Genomic DNA, 27,498 nt, shown 5'->3' with positions numbered 1-27,498 from the left:
GTCTCGTTAACTAGCACACGCCGGTGGAGAGTCAGTGCTCGGCCGTGCCACCTAGCACCTGTCAGAGTCCGGCGCATTATTTTTCGCTCAGAGTGCTGACGCCCGACTTCCTTAGTAACGCTACATTTAACTTTATAACGTTAAAAACCTAAAAAAGCGGATCTGGAAGAATTTAAAATTTGCAGGCATATCCCTGACTGGCGTTCACCTAGAAGGTATTTCGTAAAGAAATCTCGTATAGAAACGACTATTTTATGTGCACACTCTCCAAAGGACAACATAGGCAGTCGTAAGTATTTCCCTACAAGAGACCATGTTCAAGCAGTATATCAAGTGGTGAACAAAGGCCAAACAAGAAGAAATCGCCTCATTGTAGCATACACTGATTACGAGACAGCATTTACTTTATTCATTACCTCTCCTATTATGCAAATAATGTGGAGGCATGGCATAAACTAAAGATGTGCAAAAATACTAGAAGATATCTATAACAGCTCCACTACAGAATTAGCCCTCTGTAGTGTCCAATATATCTTTATTAAGCCTAAGTTATAACCTAGGCATGCTGCACATCATTATTTTCAGTAAATATTCTAAGCACAGGTGAGCAGAAAGTTGCCTAAATGTGCATCCTACGCTTATAGGACCATTTGACGCCTCCACTGTTTGTAGTAAACTTTCAGATTTGCCTACGGGTTAGCTCTTGCTGGGAGCTTTGTCGCACAGGTGAGAGCGAGTGCCTAAAATTTGAGCTAATGATATGCAATTCGTCCGAGAAAAATATAGACATGAAACAGTGTTTTTTTGTAATCATAAGAGTTGTTTATTCGACCATGCAACCAGACTCTTTGCTATTTTAGATATGTACGGGTTTATAAAAACGAATGCCATCTGATTTGTCTTTATTGATACTGTGGTGTACTTCTAATAATTCGGCTGTGCAGCGGGGAACGTGCGCTGCTCTGGGGTCGATTTTGTTTAGTCAGTTAGGTCGACTGCCGGACGCAGACGACCGACCTCCAGTAGTGGAACCAGGACGCGCACGCACGGGATCATGCGAGCGCTGTCCTTGCGGGAAAGAAGAGCCAGCTAAAGGGAGATGGCTCGCCGGGTATGCAGGGGGTGGGGAAGACGATAGCCCTGGGTAAGGAGGAGGTGCGTATGGATCTGGCGAACTATGGCCTGGGTATGGAGGTGCAGGCGAAAGAAGTTGGGGTATCGGACGGCTCGGTCGACGTCTTGGAGATGAACCCGGAGGTGGTGTTTCCGTATATGGAGGCGGTGGTGAAAGAAATCCGGATGCAGATCCCGCTTGTCCAATGGAACCTGGAAAACTACTAGGTCTTCGGCTTCGTTGTTGATTAGATGTCGATGCGCCTTGAGGGAGAATGCGAGGCTCAATTCCAAGTAGTATTCCTGCAGGAATGCAGAATGCAGAGATTGAAGCAAGCCTTTTCCTACCACTGATGACAGAAGGCTATATCAGGATGCTGATTATACCGGCGGCAAAGAGATGATGTGCAGCTAAATGCGGGCGCATCATCGCGACGATCGCGGTACGTGACACAGTGTAAACAAACATGTGGCAAACTCAAAATTAGAGGCAAGTTCTTTTTGCAGCGCATTTTAAAAGCAATGGCTTCGGTAACGACTGCATACTAATGTCCACGTTGTAGTTAATATGGTTAGTGCACAGCGCACATTTTGAAAGCACAATCCACAAACTGGTGCAAGATTCATCAGGTAAGGCTCCGCCCTGACTTGTCGTACAGCCGAATATGCAATTCAATGCAATCGATAAATACAAAGTATGGCCACTTTTGTATTGTTTAAAAAAGACACCTGCTCACAACTAGAATTCGTGTAGCTGCTTCGTCACGTTGCTTACACGACTGCACAGACGAGAGTGAGGGTGAAAAACGTGAGTAGCACTTTCTAGAAACATCTTATTTGCTTCGTCTGGGGCCTGACAATAGCACGAGGAAGTGCGACAATCGAAACGTATACCACATTTTGTTGTCAAAATCGGAATGTGTCAGGCTTGTGTCTGCGCTGAGCTTATCAAAGAAGACAAACGCCTCAATGTAACAAAATGTGTATAATTACAGAAAAATCAGTGTTTTGAACCTCACGAAATTGCGTTTGTGCCTCGAGAATTGCACGATTAAGTGGACTGTCAAAGCTCCATCCAGCACAAAGCAGAGAAGACGACGGCAGAGAGGCGCAACCACGCGCGCGATGCCTTGCTTCAGTTAAGTTGGAACGCACGCAAACAATAATAATGAGCACGCGTAATGTTAATAACAGTTAAATTTGACAGTTTTCCAGTTAAGAAAAATACAGAAAATAGCCCGTTTCACTGCAAAACGTTTGTGTGGTCTTTCACCGCGAACCTGCTGCTGCAACATGATTGCTGCAGAAACGTGCGGATTTTTATTGTTTCAACATACCCACCGGCTAGGGAAAAGCTCCATAACCAGTAACAGTGCCTGAGAAGTGGAAAACATTCATTTGTTACGACAAAAATAAACAATGTATGGGCTTATTTTTGAAACTGTTCAGTGATTTTTCTGACTGGGATGAGGTAACGGTGCTACCATATGTGTCTTTTTACATAGTTCGACATGTCCGATGTAACTGTGCTGTAACCGATGCTCGTGTACGCATGAATATTAACCTATGGCAGCAAAATACGTGGATTGTTTATGCAGTACAGGCGATGCTGCTCTCACGGACTTCCGTCAATGGACCTATCAATCGACTATGAATTTGTCTTTGGGGCCGAGGTTAAATGATTGCCACACAACAAATTGCCCCATTCTAAGAATGAAGATCTGCTAGGGGCCTAAGACAAGGGTTTCTGCATGAACTGAACCAACTTGGACCACATATGGTTTAATTGAAAGGTATGAAATGATTTGCTGCTGAAATGTCCATAGTTAAGTTTATACTAATAACAATTATAACTTTGTTGCGAATTAGGATAAGCACAATGCCAGTCACTATACATTTTGACGTCACTACTTCGACAGCTGCCTCGTCCTGAAAAGTAAGCATTTCCCACGTGGATCAGGCACACTTCAGTGATCGCATTGGGATGAACATTCTGGGAAACCTTTTATGTCATTGTCATGATGGTGGCGAAAAAAAGACGTGCTTTAAAATCAGGTCTATATATGTCACCGAACAAAGCGCTTGATACTATGAAATGTATCTAAATCACTTTCTTGTAAGCACTATGGAGGCAGAGGTTCCGTGTATACGACACAATTTGACATGCTGCTGTTTTTCACCTTATTATTTTTCTGGTTTCTGAAGTCACGCTGTGAGCATATGAAACGTATCACCTAACACGCGCAGCAGTACCATTTGCAACTCAAGCAACAGACCCGAAAAAATTTGAAAGAGCGCCACGTAACGAGGACAGTTAGTTTCAAATTTAATTGGTCAAGGATACGTCAACGCGAGGAGAAAAGACAAGGACGCATAACGACAAGCCTATTCCTTAGGCTAGTTGGCGGAGTTTGCTCAATATGGCGAAGACTGAAGCGCTAAAAAGATTGAGATGTGAGTCAGACACATAACATTGAAGCAGATCCTGTGTCTCTCTCGCATTTCTGTCTTTTTTGCGCTTCAGACGTTGTCATAATGAGCAACCATAACAACTTTGCGTTGCAGTATGCTTCATCAGCATAAGCTAAAAAATAATGAATACATTATAATGAATATTGCTTTCAGATTGTCTAGAAGCGCTCAGCAGAAACGGAGAAACTGCGCCAAGCGTGCAGCGTCAAGCGTGCTTACTAACTACCGAATAATAGATGTTAACTGGACAACATTTTCCTAATCCGATTTGCCGCAAGCCAGGAAACAGGTCCGCTGTAGAAAATGTCATTCCGGCTAGTTTTATCAGTAATTATTAGATAGCTCTGTTAGCGGATGACTACAACTGTAAAGTGTTTGCCTTAATTCTCACTATTGTTTGCTAACATACTATAGGAATTTGTGTTTGAAAGAGTGAGAGCCGTTCATGGCTCCGAAGACCTCTGACGTTGCATAGTTATATTCAAACACAACACACACACACACAAAAGATTAAAGCAAGACGTTCACACCCATGATGCGCTCGCTACCGATTGGCTGGTGTTTGTGATACGAAGAAGAAAGCATCACAAAGATCGGACTACTAAATGTTCAGGGCACTCTCCAGGCACTACAAAGTTTGTAGTGCCTTGAGTGCCGGTTTGTGATGTTTTAGTTTATATTTCCTTCTCTTCATTGGTAGTTTTACGAATGTATAAGCGATAACTAACTTTCTTGACGTTTATTGTAAAGTTCGTTCTTCTGATGTCTCTGACTTTAACGATTGGGTGCCTGCGACCTGTGTACTTTTTCCATTGGACCCTTTACTAGCCGCTGGCTATGGGTCCAAGCAGTGTCTGCCTATTTTCCTGTAGCGCACCAAAAAACAATACAAAAAGAAATTAGAAGAATAGAGTTAGAAAGTTAGAATGTTCCCTCCTTGTTTGCCACTTAGGGTTGAAGACTTGTGCCCTAATCAAAATTATTCAACACTGAATTAATAACACAATGGGCAAAGAGATTCGCTGAGCATTCCTGTAAGATTTCGTGATGTTTTCGTTTATGTTTTACCAGAAAATCCCCACAGAGGTGTCTCATTCCCACTAAAAACGTATACAGGTTTTGTATGCCATGTACACGCATTGTGAACACACAAGATGGTGGTCGCCCTCTTCGAAGCACTGCTTTGTCCGACACTGCCACACATCAGAGGAAAGTATCGTAGATAGAGGTGGACCTTGGTGTGATCTGACAATTTTCTTCAAAACGCCGTCAGATGAGATACATTGACGCTTTCATTAGGATGGCCACGTGCTTGTGTGTTCACCCTAAATGTGAACTACCCCACACGTGTGGGGTAGTTCCTACTCGCTTAATGGCTAAGCTGCAGCCGCTACGGCGTATAAGGAACGAAATCTACGTCAATAGTTTTTTTGAACGAATACACAAATATCTGCTATTGCACCGTAGGTACATTTTGAAAACTTCTATAGGTACCTTATTTTATAGGCTTTACTAGGAGAGTTCATAAAATTGATGAGCAGCATGCCGTAGTGAAACCCTAGTTCAACATATTTCACTGTCGAAAGCTCAAGCCTTCTGAAGCACCACTCTCTTTATTGACAGCGTGATTTTATCGCGCTAAAAAGCTATTGTTGCAATTCTCTGTAGTTTAATAGCATTTTTCAGAAAGCCTCTTCTAGCAGAGTTTCTTAAAGAGACTTCTAATTTTTGAATCAGAATCTCTATTTTCTGAATTAATTTTAAAGAGGAGATATTTGTTCCATGAGATATTTGTTCCCATGAAGAGAAGTAGTTTCCTGGTCGAGCTTGAAATCCGTCTCTGGGCTTCGGTGAATTTTTAAATTACACAGAACACAATATTTGTTTTAAGCAGTAAAAAAAAACACTCTATGGGTAAGAGTTCACCTTTCTTGGATGATGGTTCCCATTCAGTACAAAAGGCGTTTCTCGGCAAGGTTCTGCGTATTCAAAGAGTAGAGTTAATTTCTAAGGATTGTAAAAAAAAATGGAACAAAACAAGTGTTAAGATGTTTAAGCGACAATGAAGGCTGCTTAAAAGGTAACTTGAATGAAAATTTTGAGGCCCCAAACAGTTTTCGGAACTTTCGCTGAAAGTGCATTGCCTGTTTGCCTTCACCACACATGCTTGTGTATATAGGCCCCTTAAAATGTAACACTACACAATTATTCAAGAAATTATAAGAAGGTGTACGGATTAGAATGGACATCATAGCATCAAGGTGGGAATACTGAGACCCTCTGGTTTTTCGTTCTCAGAGTAGAAAGTAACGAATGAAATAGCATAATAGCATGCGCGGGTAGTGTCAGTAAACGCTGTTTCTCAAGCTGAAGTGAAGTAACTATTTTCAATAAGTGAAAAACGTCTAGTGACTGTCTTAGTCTAACGTCTCACAGCACACTTCAACTAAGCTGTTAGGCAAATGGTGACAAACGAAAGACAGAAGAAAGTCATAACAGGTGCAACCATGAAGATAACTCATATATCGCTTACAAGAGGCAGTAAAAAAATTAAACTGGGGTGTCAAGAAAAAACGGTTGCTCAGCACCTCACGCTAAAAGTAGACTCCTCAACAACGTGAGGCTGGTGTGAAGAACTGGAGGGAAGAGGAGCCATATAAAGGAGCCATCCGGCTTACTTCAACAGGTTTCTTTCTACACGCACGTAAAAGACAGGGAAGACGACCTTTTCGCGTTTTGCTATTATATAAACCAGCCCGTCAAAAGCGAAGTCTGTCCAAGCATTTAGTGCGAAAGTACTTCTTGGGCAAGGCGAGAAATTTTCGCCTAATTCCGGATACTGATTTTTGCTATGGCAGCACGCAGACCTATATTCGCTCTAGGTGTTTATTTGACTTACTTTGAGTATTGGTTAAAGTTAAAGGTAAAAAATTCTATTTAACACATATGAACTTGAGGGATACTTACGGGAACAAAGTGTAAAGTGTTTTAAATGCTATTGCTGCACTCACTTCTTCCTATGAGCCTCCGAACGTGCTAAACTATAACACGATCAGGCCCAGGTAATAAGGCCTGGAGGTTTGCAATCTTAGAAAACAGCAAGACATTGCTAACTCACATTGGCTTTAGTTACAACTAGCGAAGCATACGTAGGTTCGATTAGGCTCAGATAAGCCTAACTTGAGTAAGAGCCTATTCTGTGTGAAATTCCAGAGTAGAACTAGAGAACGAGTATATCTAGATAGTATGAAAGAGCACTGAACAAGGGTTGAGCGGGAGCCTCAGTTCGCAAGCCGAGCCAACGTTTCGAGAAGTGGAGTCGTCTTCGTCTGGTCCCAGACGAACACAATTCGGCTTTAGAGCACAGCTGTTAAGCGCATTTCCAGGAGAGCGGGTGTCTTCATCGGCGTAAAACGCCATTGGTCAGCAGTGATAGCTATGAGCAGGACGAAATGGAATCTATGACAGCCATGGTGTAGCCTGGAGAGAAGAATATCCTCTCCCCAAGTTTAGCAGGAAGACAAGAGAGGGTTACGACAAATGGGCGGATTGTGTAAGTATGAAATATAGAGCTCTGCTTGATAATTTTCGTTCTCTCGGGATTTTAATTCGCTAAGAAATATTACTAACTTTAGTACGGCTCCACGAAATTATTAAACAAAAGTTGTTTACCTTGGTTTAGGTTTGAGCCACTACTTTTTTTACTTGCACATTCATCATCATACATCTCGGTTGTCGATTATGATGCAAACGTTTTGGCGTCATCTTGGAAACATTGATGGAAAACATGATTCAACTTCGCAGCAAAAGTTAGGGACATGGCACTATACTTTGGTTTGAGATGCGCTTTTGCTTCTCTGGGCTCACAAGACGAAAGAACGTGCTTCGGGAAACGCCGGACATTTGGCCAGGAATTAGAGAAAATGCTGCACAAATGGCGTAGTGGTGTGATATAGCCAACGAAGTTCATCTGTTGACGCCGGCGAATGCTCTAAATCTGCTGTTATCCATAGTGTCCTGTTTCGTTTCACATTAGGCAGGATTCACACAGCCATCGAAGGAATGTGTGAGTAGGGCGTCACGTTACAGGGAACCTATACTTTTAATTTCATTTTCATTTCCAGGACATTATTCAGTATTTTGAATGCGTTTCTTAATTAAAACTAATATCGACACTTTAATACATAACGTCTTGACTCACTGATTGAAAAACAATATTAAGAGTTAACAGAGAGGCATGTGTTAGTGGGGTACCTGGCCCGAGATTTCAGCGGCTGCCGCTGCTATCCATGGTCGCGTCACGAAGGCTCTTTTGGCGTCGAGGACGGAGCTCGATAGGGCAGCCTTCCACCCCTCAATAGTTGGCACTGCGTTTGGGTCACCAGGTGGATTGCGTGTACAGATGTATATCATATGGCTCAGGTATGCCTTTGTATTTGAATTTAGAGCAGCTCGACCCAGGGTGTACTATGTTTAAACGGGCTGGTGAGTGTATGCACGTCTCTGGAGTTCAACGTTTGCAAATGTTATACGGCCACTTGGATGAGTGTGTGATATTTTGCGTCTTTTATCCTGGCGAACGTATTTTGCCTAAAAACGTTTTTAGTATCACCATGAGATGCCACTGCTTGCCTCTCAAGGGGACATAATCACCTTAGGAATGCTAGCTGACATAAGTAATGTCGCGTGAAATCAAACTGTTTTTTTCTCCAGAGATAAAGCAAACATATTCCTCTCGTTGATCCTTTGATTCCTTGTTATTCTTTAAGTTTTATATTCGGCATTGCTACCCCTGAAGGTGCGGGATCATGAAAGCAATACACAATAAATGCTTCTCGGTCATTATTTAAAGTGGTAAAGAATGAGAAATATGCCAAAGTATAAATTGTAAATCCTTAGATTAAGCATTTGGAAGCATCGCGCAGGCAGTGTGGTGTGCTGTATTGGAACTTGGGATTTCTTTAAAACATTATGTGCTCTTCACAGAGCGCTGGCACTGCGCGGAACAAAATATTTCGTATCGCCTCCATAAAAACACAGTCGTCACAGTCAAAATCAGAATGCCATTCATGAGGTTAATAATATCGAAGCAAAAGGCCACTTATGAGCTTTAGGGTTCTTTTTTATGACGTCATTAGGCATCATTGTGAATAAAATCTTGCATCCTCATTCTGAGCAAAAGATTTGAGGATGTCTCTGAGTTCACCGTAGATCGATATGGGCGCGAACTGATTCGTCAGCGGGTTCTTTCACATCAAGAGACGTCCAACATTGCCGAGATGGTAGACGTCGCAAGATGCAAAACAACACTTGGTGTAGATACAAAGACCCCGCATTTATCCACGATATAAGAAAGTGCTTGCGTTGCCAAGAGTTCACGTGATTTACTCGGCATCGAAGCGTGTCGAGTTAAATTCCCATCTTGAGGCGAAAAGCTATCATAGATTATGGGGTACGGAAGTGTTCAAAAAACGTTTTTTCTGGAAGTTTCCAAAAGATATCGTCATAAATACTTTCGCACATAGGGACATTAAAAAAATTCTTTCTCCACCAGTAATCGACCACTATCCCTAAGATTCCTAGCCGAGCGCCAACCAATACACTAGGCTGGGCTAGGAGACATCGATCGTAATTCTCCTTGCCTTGCCTGAGGATGATAGTAACGATAGTGGTAAAAGTGCAGCTAGTGATATTCTTTGAAGTAGTGATAACAATGAGGGTGCATTTAGTGGATAATTGGATTGTTGCGATAGTTATGACAGTAGTAGTACGCATGACAATGACGATGCGGTTAGGGCAAACAGTCCTGTAAAGTGCCTTTAGACATCCCAGCTCTTAAGCAGAGTGACGCGCTGTCCTGCAATATTTTCTTCACCGCTCCTGTTGACTCTATAATGCCATCAGGTCCTGCTATATAACACAGTATCAATCAGTCACTGCCTGTTCATATCATTAATAAGCAATCAGCTGCCAGAGCTATCCTGGAGCAATTTCTCGAATGCCGACGATAGGATTCCTATATTTCTCCAGATCGGTGTCCTGAGCACTCATGCATCATGCAGCGGCCTAATAAAGGACTAGTAAATAGGTTAGTAGAAAGGCTTGTGTTGGTGAGGTGTTGTGAACCCGAAGAATAATCGTAGAAGCTAGCCAACAGAAAATTTAACGACGCCTCGACATCCCGTTTTATGGGAAATTTATAAACCACATAATATCTAAGAAAAGCATTGCAATCATTCTTTAAAAGGCAACTTATCTTCTTTGCTCCGTACCTAATTTAGTTGAGGTAAAAATATATTGTTCTTTTTCAATGTTTACCGTAATCCCAATTTTTTAAAGCTAAATCGCAAAAATAAAATCCTACAAGGTTGAAATTTTCACAGAATCCTGTAACAGAATGCAACACCTTACAGATACGTGGTTGCTGTATACTTACAAAGAGATCACTGCAAGGAATAGCATCAGTTGCAGCTGAGCAGCCATCTTAAGCTCCAAATTGAAACAGTGTGTTGTATTCCAAGATCGCAGCAGCTTTGCCTAGCAGAGGGCTTATATTTGGTATTTGTTTCACAATATTGTACTCCGCAAGAAATTAAGTAAGGAGTTATAAGGAAAAAATTTGCATTAACCCATTTCATGTATTCAGTAGTCTATGGAAACGGGCATATCGTCTTTTTAGAAAAGGGTGCTTGTATACCAAATGCATAACAATGCCTTGCAGCGGTAATGTAAAGGATAACATTTAAAATATGCCTGATGATATACATATGTAATTTCAAACCTCTTGGTTTATGCGAAAGAACATAGTAATAGCTCAGCGACTATTTTAATTTATCAGCTGGTTGCTGAAACCCACAAGACCTCTTAAAATACGCTGCAGCATTCGCTACAGTTTTTCTATCTCAAACGAAACCTTTCAACTTCACCTTTCGTGCAGTTGTATTCTAAAAAGAAATTAAGCGCACAAAATGACCTTAAGAAATGCATACAGAACGCCTTCGCACACTGTCAGCATGCTGCCGAGAAATGCAGTAGATGTGATATCTCTGTGATATGGTCCTGCGTAGGTTCGTATGAATACAGAAGACGATGCCCGCCAAATTCAACTAGCCCGACTTTCTATTACCGGTCACGGTGAAAGGTTACCAACTCACGTGCTAGGTGAAATATTCCCGATTCAGTAAACACTGACCTTAGTGGGCGAGGAAAACCCCGATGAACTGGCAGTCATCGTGGCAGTCATCGGCAGTCATATATATATATATATATATATATATATATATATATATATATATATATATATATATATATATATATATATATATATATATATATATATATATTGTTACGTACTCAGCACGTCACGCGGTGTTTGCAGTGTCTCGACTGAGAGTGCTCAATGCCCACCAGCTAGTATATTATGCTCTTTCTTTATACGTCCTCCTACGCAGACGAAGCAGCCAGGGCAAGCAAGGTGAGCAGGCTGCAGAGGATGGAACAATTTTAGACGAGCGACAGGCTTCACTTCAGTCCAAAGTGGGGAACTTACACTCTCACTGCGGCGTGACATCACACGCTAAATGCCGGAAACAAAGGGAACATGCAAGTGTCGGTTCGTAGGGTCTCTTGGGCGATCCAAGTGTGCGTAATCTGGCAATGTGGCGAGCTTCTTCAGCTCGCTATAGAATGACGGTGGTCGAAAGCTTGTTGTGGAGCAAGAAAAGATGAATGATTTTGTGACAGCTGTGGGGAACTCGGGTGTAGAGGAGTTAAAATAGCTTTCACTCAGTGGTCTCATTGTGCTAAGTAATACACGCCTATGTCCTTGAAGGAAGGATGTCATCGCAGTTCGTATGATCAGAATCGACAGATATCGACGGCATAGTGTTGACAGTGCCATTGTTTCGTTCAACGAGCCCATTCTTTTGGGGATTGTATGGTGTTGATGCTAGAAAATTGCAGACACAGACATGAAGGAGTTCATCACATAAATCAATTGCACATTATCCCCCACGAACAGGAATGACAACTTGAGGAGAGCGGTGTCATAGAAACAGAAATATGAAACTTAATAGGGACACTTCGAAATCAATGGCTGACGGTATCACGGCTGTTTTAGATATAGGGTGAGAAGGTCAACACATACGACTATTCATTGTTTACAGCTGAAAAACCGCGAAAATAACTCAAGGACCGATGGCTACAACGGTCGGATGTGTGATACAGAGCAGCGGCTCTGGTGAAGGGGATTAGGGACATTGTATCGCTGGCAGTTTACACAACTAGCCACAAAACGCTAAATGGCTTGACATATATTACACCAGTAATATCGGGAAGGGGCCGGGCGACACCAAGTGGCCAGAAGTGGGGTCCAGCATCATTTTAAGAACAAGAATAATGAGAGTTTCTGGCACAAGAAGAAAGCGCGCACCTCCAGGGGAGAAATTGCCTATGAAAAGTAAGCTGACATGAACATAAAACGCAAATATGGCGAAGGATATGCAACGATGAAGAGCGACGCGAAAGTATGATTGTTTTATTGTTCAGATTAGAACAATTTAAGACTACGAAACGTTGCTGATACAGGATCAATGTAGTCATCAAAGTGGTAACCAACACTACTAGTTGAAAGAAGAAGCAAGCGGCAGAGACAGTCAGCGTGTGCGTGTTGATGGCCACTTGTGTATGCCACAGTGGCGTTAAACCCTTGTAACCGTAAAACCTATCTGGCAAGTCGGTAGGAAGGGTCACGATTATTTGTCAGCAGAGTGAATAATGGTCCATGGCGATGATAAAACCATTTTAATAGAGGTCGAAACGAAGTCGTTCGACCAAAAACAGCACTGAGGGAGACACGCTTGTTCAGTAACAGTGTATTTGCATTCAGAGGTGATCAACAAATGACTGCCATAAGCTGTCACATGCTGGTCGCGGCTGTGGCGCTGGGTAAGCACAGCGCCACTTTCCGCACCTCTAGCGAACTTCGATGGGGCAGAAGGGCGTAAGTGGCGTACTATTGTCCTGACTGCAGAGCAAATAACTGATTTTTTGGTGTTGTTTGTGCTATTCTATGAAGGTTTTTCATATTGAATTTGCCACATCAGCAATTATGTCTATGTCATGCAGTTCATGTCCACTTCTGTAAACACCCATTGGGGTTGACAGTATATCAAATAAAATAAAACAAATTGGAGATGGTGAAAGGCAGAATCATAGTGAGTCGATCATTTTAACGCGCATTCCCGTGCAAACGGCACATGAAAGTTTAGGAGATGTCTGCGATCCAAGACAGAAAAGAACTGAAATGGAAAAGTCATCCTAAAATTATCCGATTTTCCTTCCCGTCTTTCGGCGCCGTAAAGCCTGTTGCCGCATCGATATGCTGAGGTTAGGCTAACACCATATTTATTGACAACGGCACCAAGGCCAATTGTCTAGTGATCGGCAAAGAGGCCGTTTTAAGAGTTGAGAACGAGTCCTGCTGTTTCAATACAGTCGATGATGATTGCGAGACAGCTGTTATGCTTGTGGAAGGCCTTAGCAAATATCACATTGTCATCAAAAACCACAAAAAAATCAAACATATGGAAGGAGCATTGCATAACCCAAAGAGAATTACGTTAAACTCATAAAACCCAGATGCTGTGACAAATGTCTCTTGTAAGCCGGGCCCATTGGTATCTGTCGGTGCCATAATCTTAAGTATACCAATGAGGAACATGTTGAGTGAAGACAGTCGACTGCATCTTGAATACTAGAACGTCAACGCACACATTTTTGGTTACATCATTAGGCCGACCATATTCCTAACAGAAGTGCCACGTATTGGCATTCTTTTAACCAGAATAAATGACTCGACGATTCCTGGATAACGCGCCGTTGGAGCATATCGTGATTTTTTTTGTTCATGACCGAATCTTCGCCCGCGGCGATACAAGCCAGCTTCTGTCTGACTGAAGCAGGCACTTCCAGTATCGATCGCATTAAAAATGCCAGAAGATCGGATAGGTGGCTCATGATCACGGCGAAGTCAAACACGGTAACGGGCTTGGCAATCAGGTCCAATAAAATTCGGAGCCCGATGTTTGGCAGACAGGTTTTCCATAGTCTCAATTTTAAGACTGCAGAAGGCCTTGGTAAGACCGAGATGGTCATTTTGAACAATTTAGGTGCGGCCGGCGGAGAAAGCGGTGCGAATAGAAGTATCGACATGCTTCGCGAAGAAATAAGCGCTGCCGTTAGGCGCTGTGAACGGTCACATCGCTCCTCCTCACCCCTTTCCACGAGGAGGCTGCGGGCGCCAGGCCGTCCGGGGACATACTATTTTGGATGTAGCATGGAGAGTCCGTAATGGGTGATAAGACATGGTCGCCTACGCATAGGTGCATACCCCACCTTCGTTATTGAGAACTCGGCGAGGTGGTGTAGGCTGACCTCAATATCTTGATGGTTCGAGTACATACTGGAAGACCAAGGAGGTGTAGCATAGCTTCAAGTATGCCAAGGTGCTTGCGCTTCCTCGGTGCGCCATTTGCTCCTGCAAATTTCAGACACAGTTATTGATTCGAGTTCATTCGTCATCAGCCGGACTATACCCACTGCAGGAAGAATGCCTCTCCCATTTTCTTCCAAACAACCTGGTCCTGTGTTAGCTGCATCCACTTTCCCCCTGCGAATGTCTTAATCTCATTTACCCGCCTAACATTCTGATGCCCTCTGCTACGCTTACCTTCTCTTGGAATCGAATCGGTTACCCTTAAAGATCATCGCTTATCCTGTCTTCGAATACATGTTCTGCCCATGCCCATTTCTTAATTTCAACTGGAATATCAGTAACATGAGTTATTTCTCGTACCTACTCTGCACACTTCCTATCTCTTAACGTTACCCCTACCATTTTCTGTTCCATTGCCCTCTGCGTTGTCCTCAACTTAAGTGGAAACCTTTTCGTTAACCTCCATGTTTCAGCTAGATAGCCCAGTACCGGAAGGATGCAGCTGTTATACACTTTCCTCTTAAGTGATACCGGTGAGCTCCTTGTCATATTGTTCGAGTACCTCTTAAATGCGCTTCATTCCAATCTTATTCCCTGAGTTCTTTCCCTTTCATGCTCCGGATCTACAGTCACCACTTATCCTAAGTAGACATAGTCACCTACCACTTCCAACGCTTCGCTACCCATTTTAAACTGCGGTTCCTTTCCCAGGCTGTTAAGCAATATTTTGGTCGTTTGAATATTAATCTTTAGGCCTACCTTTCTGCCTCTCTGGTTTAATTTTTATTATTAGTTGCAGTTAGTCCCCTGAATTACTTAACAAGGCAATGCCATCAGCGAATCTCAGATTACGGAGATATTCTCCATCGACCCTGATGACTAACTGCTCCCCTTCCATGCCTTTGAATACATTCTCTAAGCAAGCTGTAAATTGCAATGGGGAGATCATGCCTTCTTGCCTAACACCTTCCTTAATTGGAATTTTATCACTTTCTCTATGTAGAACTATGGTTGCTGTGCAGCCAATATATATTTTATCCAGTATTTTCGTTTATGACTCACGTACACCCTGAGCTCGCGATGCATTCATGATAGCTCAAGTTTCGACCGAATCAAATGCTTTCTCGTAGTCAAAGAATGCTATGTGTTGGGACTGGTTATATTCCGAGCATTTATATTATTACCTGGCTAATAGTGTGGCATGATTGATGGTAGCTTACCCTTTCCGAGATCCTACTTGATCATATGGTTGGTTAAAGTCTAAGGCTGTCCTAATCCTATTAGCAAATTCATTACGTCCCTATATTTGAGATTTCGTGTCATCACAAAGTGGATACAAACCGTGAACGCAAAACTTGTCAGCACGTTTGTGACGTTCACTTAAGAATTAGGAGAAAAGAGTGAGTTTACGAGGTACGGTTAAAATTATGGCGAAACACCAAATTTAGGCGACATGAAGTGAGTAGTTATTTATACAGGCGAAATGTCATTAACCTCGTTATAGCACGGGAACGTGCAAAACTGGTAGTGACATGTGTCTAGAACTGAAATCTTCAAAGTTCTTGCACATGACTCATAAGCTAGACAAATACAGGGTTGGAATAGAATATAAAGTGATTAACTAACATCAAATGTAATGATAATTGTGACAAAATGTGTCGAAAAATGTCAAAACGGGTACATTTGTGGTGACTTAATGCCAAAGTGGTTGCCATGGAGACCGCTCTTTGTCTTGATGGCGCATCTTAGAAACAACGTGACGTCATATGGTAGGGCGGCGGCACATTGGGACGAGTGATGGCATGAAGAAAGAAAGCTGCTGCCAGTGACAGCTTGCCGCAGCAAAACATGACATCATGGGAGAGGGCGCCGGCAAAACTTGTGGCGCGATGAAAAATTCCCGCCACCGGTGACGCCATTTCGAAGCCTACAATAATGCGGGGTCAAAAAAGGTGACCGCTTGCGCGTCGTCTCCGGTTCTGCGTAGATTCCGCCATGTCGCTGTCTTGGTGTCGACAAAAGATGTGGAGGCGTCAAAGCTGTCGCATGTTTCTAATGCGTGTGGCTGCAGTGATTCCTAACCGTGAGCACTTATCCCTCTAAAGGATGCCTTCTCCAGTCTAGTTATGACAGAGAGGGTAAGCGAACGGCGGAATGAAGGCACCTGTACTTTTCCGCAGAGAGGATGCTGGGATGGGGACAAAGCAGCGGGCATCAAAAGGTAGCTTGGGGGGGGAAGGGGGTGTGTGAATTAGTGCTTGGATTTTGATTTGTGAGGTTGTCAACTTTTCTCCGCTTAGCGTTGTCAGCATTATATTTTGTCCAGTGTGTCTGGAAGCGTATCGTTATTTGCTTATAAAGTACAGGGATCATTTTATGTAATTAGCCTTCTGGACTTGCACTTTATATGGCGCTCTAGAATAGTAGGCTGTCACAACGACATGGATGCAAGGCTTGCTCAAATTTGTTTTTAAGGGTGTGCACGGGCTTATCTTTTTATAAAAACGGCTGCAGAACCTCCAGACTGCTTTTCAAGGGTAGAGATTATGTTGTCGTTGCAGGTCTTTTAATGTCTAGAAGTGAAATTGGCGCTGGCTGATCATGATTACCCTAATGCACATAGCCATGTACTCAACATGATGTGATTGGGGTATTTTTTCTGTAAAAATCTGTTTGTCAAAGCCAGGAACTACAAAAAAGCCCGGCGTGGAGCCCTAATTTCAAAGAATAATTTGTAAACAAGTTTCTGTTTGATGCAGTTGACAAGTCATGACAGGAAAGTTTATTTAGTGAACTTAGTCTTATTTAAATGACCGAGTTTGCTAAATCAACATGTCTGTCATGACTCGTTCATCAAATTGGAACCTTATGCACAGCCTGTGTGTTTACAAGCACAATTTTTGCACAGTAACGTGCACTACGTACCGACTTCGTCGAAGTTTGCTTCTGTTCTCAAAGAAATAATCAGCTTTTACGGTTTAGTCGGAAGTTCTGATGACGTTTATTGAGCCCGAGATTGTACCTCCATGGGTGCTCCTTCACACTTTTTCTTCAATGACGTTGCATTTATTGAGATCCCTTCCCGAAAATGAAATACTCAAATACAGAGATTATAGATGAAGTAGATTTACCTTTTTGCAATTCCACTCCTAGACTTTATTTAAAAGGTTCATAAAAATTGCGGAGGTTTGCTCAAGTTAAGCTAGTCATCCGGATGTAAAGTCTGGTAAGGATGGCTACATGGTTATAGTGCGGTGTCTTCTCTATGCCACTTTCTCGCTCTTGTGCTGTCTTTTCCTTGGCAGGCTACATTTTTTAATGCGAATGCATTTTGGGCTCACGATTGGCGCGGTCAGAATCTGTCATCAGACCGTGTCCCACGAACTGACATTTATGAAATAAAACTGGGCCACCGGGAAAATTCGAACCACCATACAAGCAGATCAGCTTCATTCAAGCAGGCTCAAGACCATCATACTATTGCCGCAGGCGGTCACGCATCACGTAAAAAGACAACACAGGTTCGCGCTGTTCAGTAGGCATTGCTCTTCTCAGCAAGTTCTAATTGCAAAACGCTGTCGCGCTCTTCATTGAACACCAATGTGATCATAAAGTGCTAAATGGGCTGCTCCTTCATTTCCCCTAGGTAAATACTTCCTACCCATGGTAAATGCTACGTGTACATGTGCCACTTAGATCAGTGCGGCTAATAGCTGCTAGTGTTTTGTTGGGTAAATATACCTTGCCTTGTCATCACTACGTCTGAAATTTTCTTCACTGCTGCTCTTCAGTGATCTATACTATCTGGATTGCCACACTCAGCTTGATGTCTTAACCTTTTGAAGGTCGAATTAAAACAAAAAGTTTTCCAGATGGTCGATTTATTTATTGCGAATTTTGAAAAATCGAAAATGAGTTATTTCCAGGAAAAGTTGTAAACCATATTAGCAACCTTATTTTGGAGTCTTCGACACTGCAAACTCGGGAAACTGTGAAACAAGAAGAGCAGGAAAACCACGTGTAGGTCGGTGATAAACAAGCTAACAGCTTGTTTATCACCGGCGTCCTGCACGGGAGTGGCCATAAAGGCAAAAATCAAATTTCGCGTCCCCTCTCTTGCGATCACGCGGCGAAGCCGAAACTACGCAAGGTCATTGCCACAAACCGCAAACGGAGCGACACGCTGCAGTTAGGAATCAGTTCTGTTTATCTTCTGCACGGAAGCGTCCATAAAGATAGAAGTCAAGTTGCGCGCGCCGCCTCCGTTGCGGTCACATGGTGAAACTAATACCGCGAAAGGGTGGCGTTGCCGCAGACCGTATTAGCAAACCATATCCCGTAGGAACACTCGAGCAGACTATGCTTTGGCGCGTGATTCCTCTGAGCAGCGCCCATTTCAAGGTCACAGTTCCCGTCGTTTTGGTGGCGCAACAGATCAACATCACTTATCAAAGCACTGATGCCACTTAAACATCTGTTCGACTCCTGTGTTGTAATTTTGTTTCTCAAATTTGTTTTTGCAGTTGCCTTCATCACAATTATATCCTGCCTTCAGTGAAGGTATGTTACCTTGTGTTGGGTTGAGAGAGACTTTCAGCAACAATCGGCACGACAAAAGTTACACTAAGCAATTACATTCCCCATTATCATTTCCTGCGTCTGAGTGTGTTACCTTTAGGTTGCGTTCAGAGACATCTTTCAGCAACAATCTCTGTTTACAGTGAGTTATGTTACCTTTAGGTTGCGTTCCGAGAGACATTTCAGCAACAATCGCCGTTTAACTGGTTTAACTCGCTCAGAGCGTCGTCTGCTCTAGTGCGCCTACGGGATATGGTTTGGCAATACACGACCGGGCTACACGTTGCAGACAGGAATCAGTTCTGTTTGTCTTCGTAAGAAGGCAGCGCAATAAATTTCAAGCGCTTCACGTAAGTCCAAGGAGGTGGCAGCACATCCCAGTCGCGTGTAGCGTCATTAGGGCGCGACCTTTTAAACGCAGGATTGAAACCGGGCCGGTACGCAAAGACTCTGCGGCAAAGAAAACCGCCCACGTACATTTACAGCAAAAACACAGAAAGGGTTAAGGGTTGGCGTACTCGAACTGGCATGCACCTTAAACACGGCAAGGCTGAGGAAACAAGTGCAGTCGAAAACACCGCCCAATCGCATGGTGTGAAAGCGGTGAGCCTCCATATCCACGATGGGAAAAATCACTTAGTGGCCCCGACTAATGCTACGGACTAGAAATACGAAGAAGTTGAGTAAAGTCGGCAGAAGCGCTCGCGCTAGGCCCTCTCCGACTGTGTAGTATAAAACGTGGAAGGACCTAACCTTGCGGGTTGCAATGCGAAGAGTAGCATTGAACTCTAAAAAGACATCGCAAATTGTAATGCTTTCAGTAAATAAAGGGTTGTAGTGCTCGCCTGATTCGCAGGCTTGAAGCTTGCATTTATGTATTTAAAAGTGCAAAAGCAAAGACGCAAAAGTCTTCATCAAAATTTCTACTGAAAAATTTTTTTTTGCATGTTTAAAATTCTCTCTTTTCTTCAAATTAACTCGAATTTTCAAGTTGCATAGCTGCATATGCATCAGCGGCAGTCTTCTATTGCTAATTCGTGCACAATAAAACGTTAAAGCTTTATATTGAAGAAAAATATACGTACAACACATGCACAGTAGAATGCCTAGTACAATTTAGCGCATTAAACGTGCGCAAAAATGAAAAACAGCCGCCTAAGATGAAGAACTTGTGTGATCATCTAAGCAAGCAGTGTATAGCATGGCATTCTATACGAGTTTATAAAGTAGTCGAAGAAGTCAGCAGAATAAAAGCTGATGCAGGTATGCCGCACGATTAAACACTACTGCCATCATGAGCAAAGAAGGAAGGAAAGCTCTTGAAGCAATTCGCAGGAGGAAAGCAGGGAGTATCAAGTAATCGCAGAACGCATATAGCTTAGAATGTGGACAAATGTCCTTAAATATCGTCTCTAGCGATATAGGGAGTTTGCACGAGAGCGTGGCGAAGTCATCGGTTGCTCACGTGACGGGATCTCCGGCGTAGGCTTTCCTTCCCAGGTGGTGCACCCCTTAAAAGCCGGGCGCTTGGCCAGGGGACCAGCTGGGTAACCGGCGGCAGTGGGGATCGAGCCCACAACCTCCCGCCGCAGAAAGGGGCGCCTAAACGGGAAGCTACGGCTGCGGTGCTTAGAGCAAGTATTCAGAGACTTGGAATGGGAGCAGTTAGGGATAAGGGTAGATGGAGAATACCTCAATAATCTTCGATTTGCTGATGACACTTCCTTGCTAAGTAACTCGGGGGATGAACTGCAAATAATGATTGATGACCTAGAGAGGAAAAGTAGAAAGGAAGCGTTGAAAATCAATATGCAGAAGACTAACGTAACGTTTAGCAGCCTCGGGAAGGAACAGCAGTTTACATCAGGTAGCGAAGCACTGGAAGTTGTAGGTGAATATGTCTACTTAGGACAGGTAGTAACCGCAGATCCAGACCGTGAAAAGGAAACAACAAGAAGAATAAGATTGGGATGGAGCACATTTGGCAAGCACTCGCAGATTATGACTAGCAGCTTACCGGTATCGCTCAAGAGGAAAGTATACAACAGCTAAGGTTGTCCTGATCCTTTTCGCGATTATCTTGGTAAATACATGTACTTAACTGATATTAACCTGATTGGTCTGCAATTCTTCAAGTCCTTAGCATCCTCTTTCTTGTCAATTGAGATAATGTAGGTGCTCTTCCATGATTCCAGTATTTTCGATGTCTTCAGGCATTACGTATACAGGGTATCCAGTTTTTCTAGCACGATATCCCCTCCATATTTCAACAAATTTGTAGTTACCTAACCCTCCCCTGCTGCTTTCCCCTTTTCATAGCTTCTATGGCTTTCTTAACCTCGTCCATAATTACTGCCGGAACGTGTGATTGCTTTTCATTGCAATTATTTGTAATTTTGATTTTCATAATATTACATTGAGTTTCATTCTTGTCATGATTACTATGTCTATTTACTGCTTTCAGGCTACGACTGTTCTTAAAAGCATGCTCAATATTCTCCACATTACACTTGCTTATGCCGTCCACCTTGAGCCTATTGAATTGCTTTGATAGTGCTGCCAGTTCTATCAGGTCTGTTGGGTCGGAGGCTTTCACACTTGCGTTTCTTAATCAAATATTTAATCTCCTTATAAAATTCATTGTTATGTTCTCTAACAATTCTACCGCCTGCTTTTTCCATGCACTATGTAACGATAAGTATGAAATTATTGTTCCTTGCTTCTCTGGTTGGCACTGAGTATCTATTCTGCAGCGAGAGCCTGAATTCTCCGACTTTTACCTGTACCGCTAATTTGTTGATGGACTTCTTGCTCACTAATCTGTTCCACTCCCTCTTCGAACCCAGAATAATACGAGACTATCATCCTCTGGTCACTGCATCGAACCTTTCTGATTATCTCTGTATCCTGCATAATTCCGGGATAAAATGCATAATGCATAATATTATTTGAGTACAGTATGAAATTCATGATGCGTAAGTTATTGCGTTCAGCAAAATCAACTATTAACTCCCCCGGCTATGTCTTAATCCAATGCGATAGTTGCCCACTGCATAGTCTCCAGCTTGCTTTCTGCCCACCTTGGCTTTGAAATCGCCCATTAGTACAATATACTGCGCCTTTGGTTTCCGTATTGCCAATTATACATCTTCATAGAAGCTTTTTACTGCGTAGTCAACATGACTACATGCAGATGCGTACGCTTGTGCAACATTCAGCTTATACCGCTTCTTTAGCTTAATTACGATGCCGGCTACCCTCTCACTAATGCTATATAATTTATCTATATTGCCCACTATATCCTTATGGAGAAGAAAGCCTACTCTATAGTTCTCGTCTCTCCGGTAAACATCTATAACACAGTACATGCCCGCCCTTCAGTAGAGTATATGCCTCATTGGGATTCCTCACCTCACTCAGCCCTATGATACACCATTGCATACCCTACAGTTCCTCTAACAGCATTACTAAACTTTCCTCATTAGCTAGGGATCTAGCATTAAACGTTGTCAGGGTTAGTTTTCCTGTGATGCCCTGTCCGCAGGGCCAGAAGTTCTTAGCAAGCCCAGTTGCAAGTGTGACTGTCGCAGTCGTCAGTTGGTCCGTAGCCTCTGGTGACTGATGGCCGGGGTTTTGTAGGCTCTTAAGACGATGGATGATGTAAAAGGCTTTGAATCAAAAGGCGGCTGCCGCCAGCTGTAGCGGCAGCGCTGTACGACCGAAGGAATATTCTAGCTAGCGCCACATAACAGGTAAGCAGAGAAAATGTTTTCTGCTACTCGCTTAACCATTACTCCCGTAATTCGTTTCTTACCTTACCATTAGGTGACAGACATAAGGCAACGCAGATGTTAGGTCCACCTTATTTAAGCCCCGCCGGGGTGGCGCAGTGGTTACGGCACTCGACTACTGTTCCCAAGGATGCGGGATCGAATCCCGGCCTCGGCGGCCGCTTTTCGATGGAGGCGAAAAGCAAGGCGCCCGTGTGCTGTGCGATGTCAGTGCACGTTAAAGAACCCCAGGTGGTCGAAATTTATAGAGTCCTCCACTACGGCGTCTCTCATAGCCTGAGTCGCTTTGGGACGTTAAACCCGACAAACCAACTAACCGATCACCTTATTTAAAGAGAAGCAATGTGTTTCTTCGGGGGAGTGGTCGCGTGCTCGCCTCGCATTGCGAAGGAACCGCGTATGGCTCGAAGGGTTTCAGCAAAACCTTTATTCTTGCTTTATTTCCTTGCATTATATTTATGAATTATATGCATGTCCCCTCCAAAGCACTGCGTGCCACCTCTGCATTCTCTTTTGGCTACATGATGTTCATCCTTAGAACGCAACTATTAAGCGCCACTCAAGGATTATAGGCTGTCTTCATCGGCGTAACTCAGAACTTGCGACCTGCTGTGGTAACAAGTAAAGCGAAACGCCCTCTGCGATGGCAGCCAGGCAGTACAGCTAGAGCGCAGATAAAAAGTTCTCTCCACATATTTAGTGGGAAAGGAACATGTGGAAAGGGTGGCGGGCAAAGGGCGTATTGTGCAGGCTTGAGATAGAGGTATGATGAATAATTTTCCTACGCGCAGGATTCCAATTATTTGGAAACAAAATTGGCAATTTCTTTTAGTGCTTAAACAGTATTTTCTAGCGAAAGCTATTTAGCATGGTTTAGGTTTGAGTTAGTTCATATTTGCTAACAACATATCTTCATGAAACACGGTTGTCGAATACGCTGCATGTCTTTTGGTGCTATCGCTGAAGCATTGGTGAAATTGCATCGTGCAAGCTCACGTCAAAACTTTCGGACACCAGACTAGACTTTGTTTCAAGGAACACAGTTGCTTGCGATGTAGCAGACAGGTAGTGCATGACGTTGTGTCAGACGACATTTGTCAGTCGAAAAACGACCCAGCCGATGAGCTCTAGCGATGCAAGAAGTAGTGACACCAAGCATCTCGGTACAAAAGACGCTAACGAGACGTTTCTAGGCTTTTCAATTTTCAGACTCATCAGAACCCTCGATACCAAAGAAAATTACGTTTGACCTGCGAGAGCGGTTTTCAAGGTCTTCAATTTTATTCTGTATTTTACAAATTCCGTGAGCAACATTCCTGGCGGCAGGGACATTTGACAACGATTCGACCTTTGACTCATGTTCATTTGTTTGTGGGATTTAACGTCCCAAAGCAACTCAGACTATGAGAGACGCTAACTCATGTTCCTGGACTCGCTTGCTTAGGGCTTCCGTCTTGGTTTTAAGCGTAATATCAATACTTAGAGCTTTGTTAACAGTTTTCGGGATGCTTGCATGACCAGCGCCTATACGCGTAACTGCCTCAGCCCGATAGTCAAGCTTGTCTTCCTGAGCTTCGGTCATAGGTCCGGGGTTAGCCTCAATATCTGCAGGAAATCTCTACTTGAACTGACATCATCATAATCATCACCAGCCTGACTATACCCACTGCAGGGCGAAGGCCTCCCCCATATTTCGCCAATTAACCCGGTTATGTGCTAGCTGCATCCACGTGACCCCTGAGAACGTCTTAACCTCATCCGTCCACCTAACTTTCTGCCGCCCCCTGCTACGTTTTCCTTCCCATGGAATCCAGTTTGTTACCCTCAGCGACCATCAGTTATCCTCTCTTCGCCCTACATGTCCTGCCCATGCCTATTTCGTCTTCTTGATTTCCACTAGAATGTCAGTAACGAGTTATTTCTCTGACCCACTCTGCACGCTTCCTATCTCTTAATGTTACCCCTATAATTTTTTCGTTCTATAGCCCTCTGAGTTGTCTTCAAATTAAGTATAACCCTCTCGGTTAGCCACCACGTTTCAGCGCAATAGGTGAGTACAGGTAATATGCAACTGTTGCATACTTTCCTCCTGAGCGATACTGGTAAGCTGCTAGCCATATTTTGCATGTGCTTGCCAAATGCCCTCCATCTCAATCCTATTCTTCTTGCTATTTCCTTTTTCATGGTCCGGATCTGCGGTTACTACTTCTCCTAAGTAGACATATTCTCCTACTGCTTCCAGTGCTTCACTACCTAATGTAAACTGCTGTTCTGTCTCGAGGCTTTGGACACTACCTTAGTCTTCTGCATATTGCTTTTCAATCCTACCTTTCTACATTTCCTGTCTAGGTTACCAATCATTCTTTGCAGTTGATCTCCTGAGTTACTTAGCAAGGCAATGTCATCAGCAAATCGCAGATTACTGAGGTATTCTCCATCTACCCTTATCCCTTATTGCTCCCCTTCCAAGTCTCCGAATATTTCCTCTCAGCAAGCTATGAATACTGCTGGGGAGATCGGTTCTCCTTGCCTAACACCTTTCCTTATGGGAATTTTGTTGCTTTCTTTATGTAGAACTCTGATTGCTGTGCAGCCACTATATATATATATCTATCTTCCAGCCCTTTCATGTACGGTCGTCTACCCCCTGACTTCGCAATGCCTGCATCACCGCAGAGGTTTATACTGAGTCAAATGCTTTTTCCTAATCAATAAGTGCTATGTATAGGGGTTGGTTATATTCCGAGCATTTTTCTATCACCTGGTTAATGGTATCGATGTGATCGATAGTAGAGTACTGTTTCCGAAAACCTGCTCGATCCTTTGCTCGATTGCTATCTAAGGTTGTCCTGATTCTATTAGCGATTACCTTAGTACGCAACAGACAGTAAGTTGACTGGTCTGTAATTTTTAAGGTCCTTAGCATCATATTTCTTAAGAATAAGGATAATGTTTGCAATCTTACATGGTTCCTGTATTGTCGATGACAACAGGCACTGTGTATACCAGGTGGCCAGTTTTTCTAGCACATCTCCCCCGTCCTTCAACAAATCTATACTTATCTGATCCTCTTCAGCTGCTTTCACCCTTTTCATATCTTCTATTGCTGTCTTAAACTCGTCCTTCGTCACTGGTGGAACATCTGACTCTTTTTCTCCACCGCCAATTTTAATGTGATCCTGAATACTTTGCGTACTGTAGAGACCAGTATAGACCCCTCAATTACTTGGACTATCTTGGCCATATTCGTTATGATATTGCCCGCCTTGTACCTTAGCGCATAGGAGCTAGAAGGAGGAGAAACGCAGGGCTGAAGGCAGTGTTACATGTAATTTTTGCCTATGCCCAATTTCTTCTTCGCCGCTTTGACTTCCCCCGTTCTTTACAGCGTGCTCAATTTTCTCCATGTTTTGCTTCCTTATATAGGCCACTTTGCGCTTATTGATCAGCTTTGATGTCTCTGCCAATTCTATCTGGTCTGTTGGATTGGATGCTTTCATACTCTGGCGTTTCTGAATCAAATCTATCGTGTCCTTAGACAGCTTACCTGTATCTTCTCCAACCATCCTACCGCCTACTTCAACAGCGCACTCAGTAATGATATATCTCTGAAATTATTGTTTATTGCTTCTAGGCTAATGTTGCAATCCTCAGTTAGAGCTGAACATTTATTTTGTAGCGAGATCCTGAACACTTCTGACCTCCCCATCATCGATGATTTGTTGACGCACTTTTTCCTGCTAATCGGTCGCGCTCCTTCTTCAGATTTAGACTAATTCGGGACCTCACCATCTGTACTCACTGTTCGCACTTTCCCAGTCTTGCATAATGGCGGGTGTTGAACACAGTATGAAGTCAATTTCGTTTTTAGTCCCGTTGTTAGGACTTTTCCATGCCAATTTTCGATTCTTCCGTTTGCTGAAGAATGTATTCATTATTCATTACCTGACACTTAAGAAAAACATCTCTGGATCGGTATTCAAACCATTATCGCTGCGATGCCCCTCCAGTGATTTAACCAACTTCCTTACAAACGAGATCTTGATATGGAGAACATTATTCTCCTTGTTTAGAATGAGGATGTTAGTTGGATAACAGTGATACTGATTAAATAGCCTTTTTAGCACGTTACATCCCATAATCCAAACGAGTGGTAATGATTATAGCCGTTGCGATGCTAATAACGGTGCGTTGAGTTTACAATGATGATAGCAGCTATAGTGGAAATGATTATGGTAGTAAGGATGCGAATGATGTAGTTAATGAAAACGGTCCTTGAATGTGGCTTTCGTTACTCCCGGCTTTAACCAGAGCTGTTTTTGCTGATCGCACATTTCTACTGAGTTGGAGGAGAAAACTTGGATTCAATAAAAATTAATTTCTCGCAGAATATCCCTAACAGAAAAAAGCACTTTATATATGTGCTGCTACAGTATACTTACAAAAATATTACTGCAAGATTTAGCATCATTCGCAACTGCGCAACCATCATCGATCCCGTATTGAACGAATATGTTGTACATCAAAAATCGCAGACACTTCACTTGGAGGACCACTTATATTTTGCACCGGTTGCAAATATATTCTCATACTCCCAAAAAACTAACTAGAAAAAACTAAACAGGAAGACGTGCGTTAATAAGCGTTTCACATTTCTTCATTTTATGCATTCCGCCCTTTATGCAGAAACCCATATCATCTTATTCAGAGAAGACTGCGTGCATAATAATTACGTCCTGATGCGTTATAGGGCTACAGTACGTGATAATAACTAAAATATGGCTTCTAATTTGCGTTATTAAAGTCAAATGTCTCGATTTACGCGAAACAAAATATCCAAGAGCCTAATGTAATTTCTCAGACGCTCGCAGAAATCACAAAAAAAGGTCACTAGAAATGCGGTGTTGCTTTGGCAACAGCTTTTCTATAACAACGAAATATATTCTTGTTTCGCCTTTCGCATTCATTGTAAGTTTTAAAAAAAAACTGGATTCAAAATCACCCTAAGAAGTATATGCCGAACGTCTTCACACTTTGGTAACATTGCAT

General features: G+C 42.9%; 1 protein-coding gene across 8 annotated transcripts; it reads right to left on the bottom strand.

Moving 5' to 3' along the window:
* Positions 1-799: 799 nt before the first annotated feature.
* LOC146181109 (uncharacterized) lies at positions 800-27,013 on the bottom strand. Of its 8 annotated transcripts, none has more exons than XM_084576250.1 (5): positions 26,892-27,013; positions 13,981-14,122; positions 10,022-10,122; positions 5,512-5,564; positions 800-1,416 (listed from the first exon to the last, which is right to left on the bottom strand). In XM_084576250.1, the coding sequence occupies exons 2-5, from the start codon at positions 14,044-14,046 to the stop codon at positions 983-985; spliced, it is 654 nt and encodes a 217-aa protein (XP_084432376.1). In that variant the 5' UTR covers positions 14,047-14,122; positions 26,892-27,013; the 3' UTR covers positions 800-982. The 8 variants fall into 8 exon arrangements, 4 of the variants coding, with proteins under 4 accessions (XP_084432376.1, XP_084432377.1, XP_084432378.1 ...); XM_084576251.1 differs by having other exon boundaries at positions 14,020-14,122; XR_014700160.1 differs by lacking the exon at positions 10,022-10,122.
* Between the last annotated feature and the right edge of the window lie 485 nt (positions 27,014-27,498).

Source organism: Amblyomma maculatum, chromosome 8 (genome assembly GCF_055883805.1).
Source record: "Amblyomma maculatum isolate TAMU_Amacu chromosome 8, ASM5588380v1, whole genome shotgun sequence".
Classification (NCBI taxonomy): Eukaryota; Metazoa; Arthropoda; class Arachnida; order Ixodida; family Ixodidae; genus Amblyomma; species Amblyomma maculatum.
This window is presented reverse-complemented; position numbering and strand designations above follow the sequence as displayed.

Coding starts and splice junctions, on each gene's coding strand:
- LOC146181109 (XM_084576250.1), bottom strand. CDS start 14,046: ATGTACTCGAACCATCAAGATATTGAGGTCAGCCTACACCACCTCGCC. Junction 10,123..13,980: donor CCGAGTTCTCAATAACGAAG/GTGGGGTATGCA, acceptor GCCCTCTGCTAG/GCAAAGCTGCTGCGATCTTG. Junction 5,565..10,021: donor TTCCTTGCAGTGATCTCTTT/GTAAGTATACAG, acceptor TTGAATACGCAG/AACCTTGCCGAGAAACGCCT.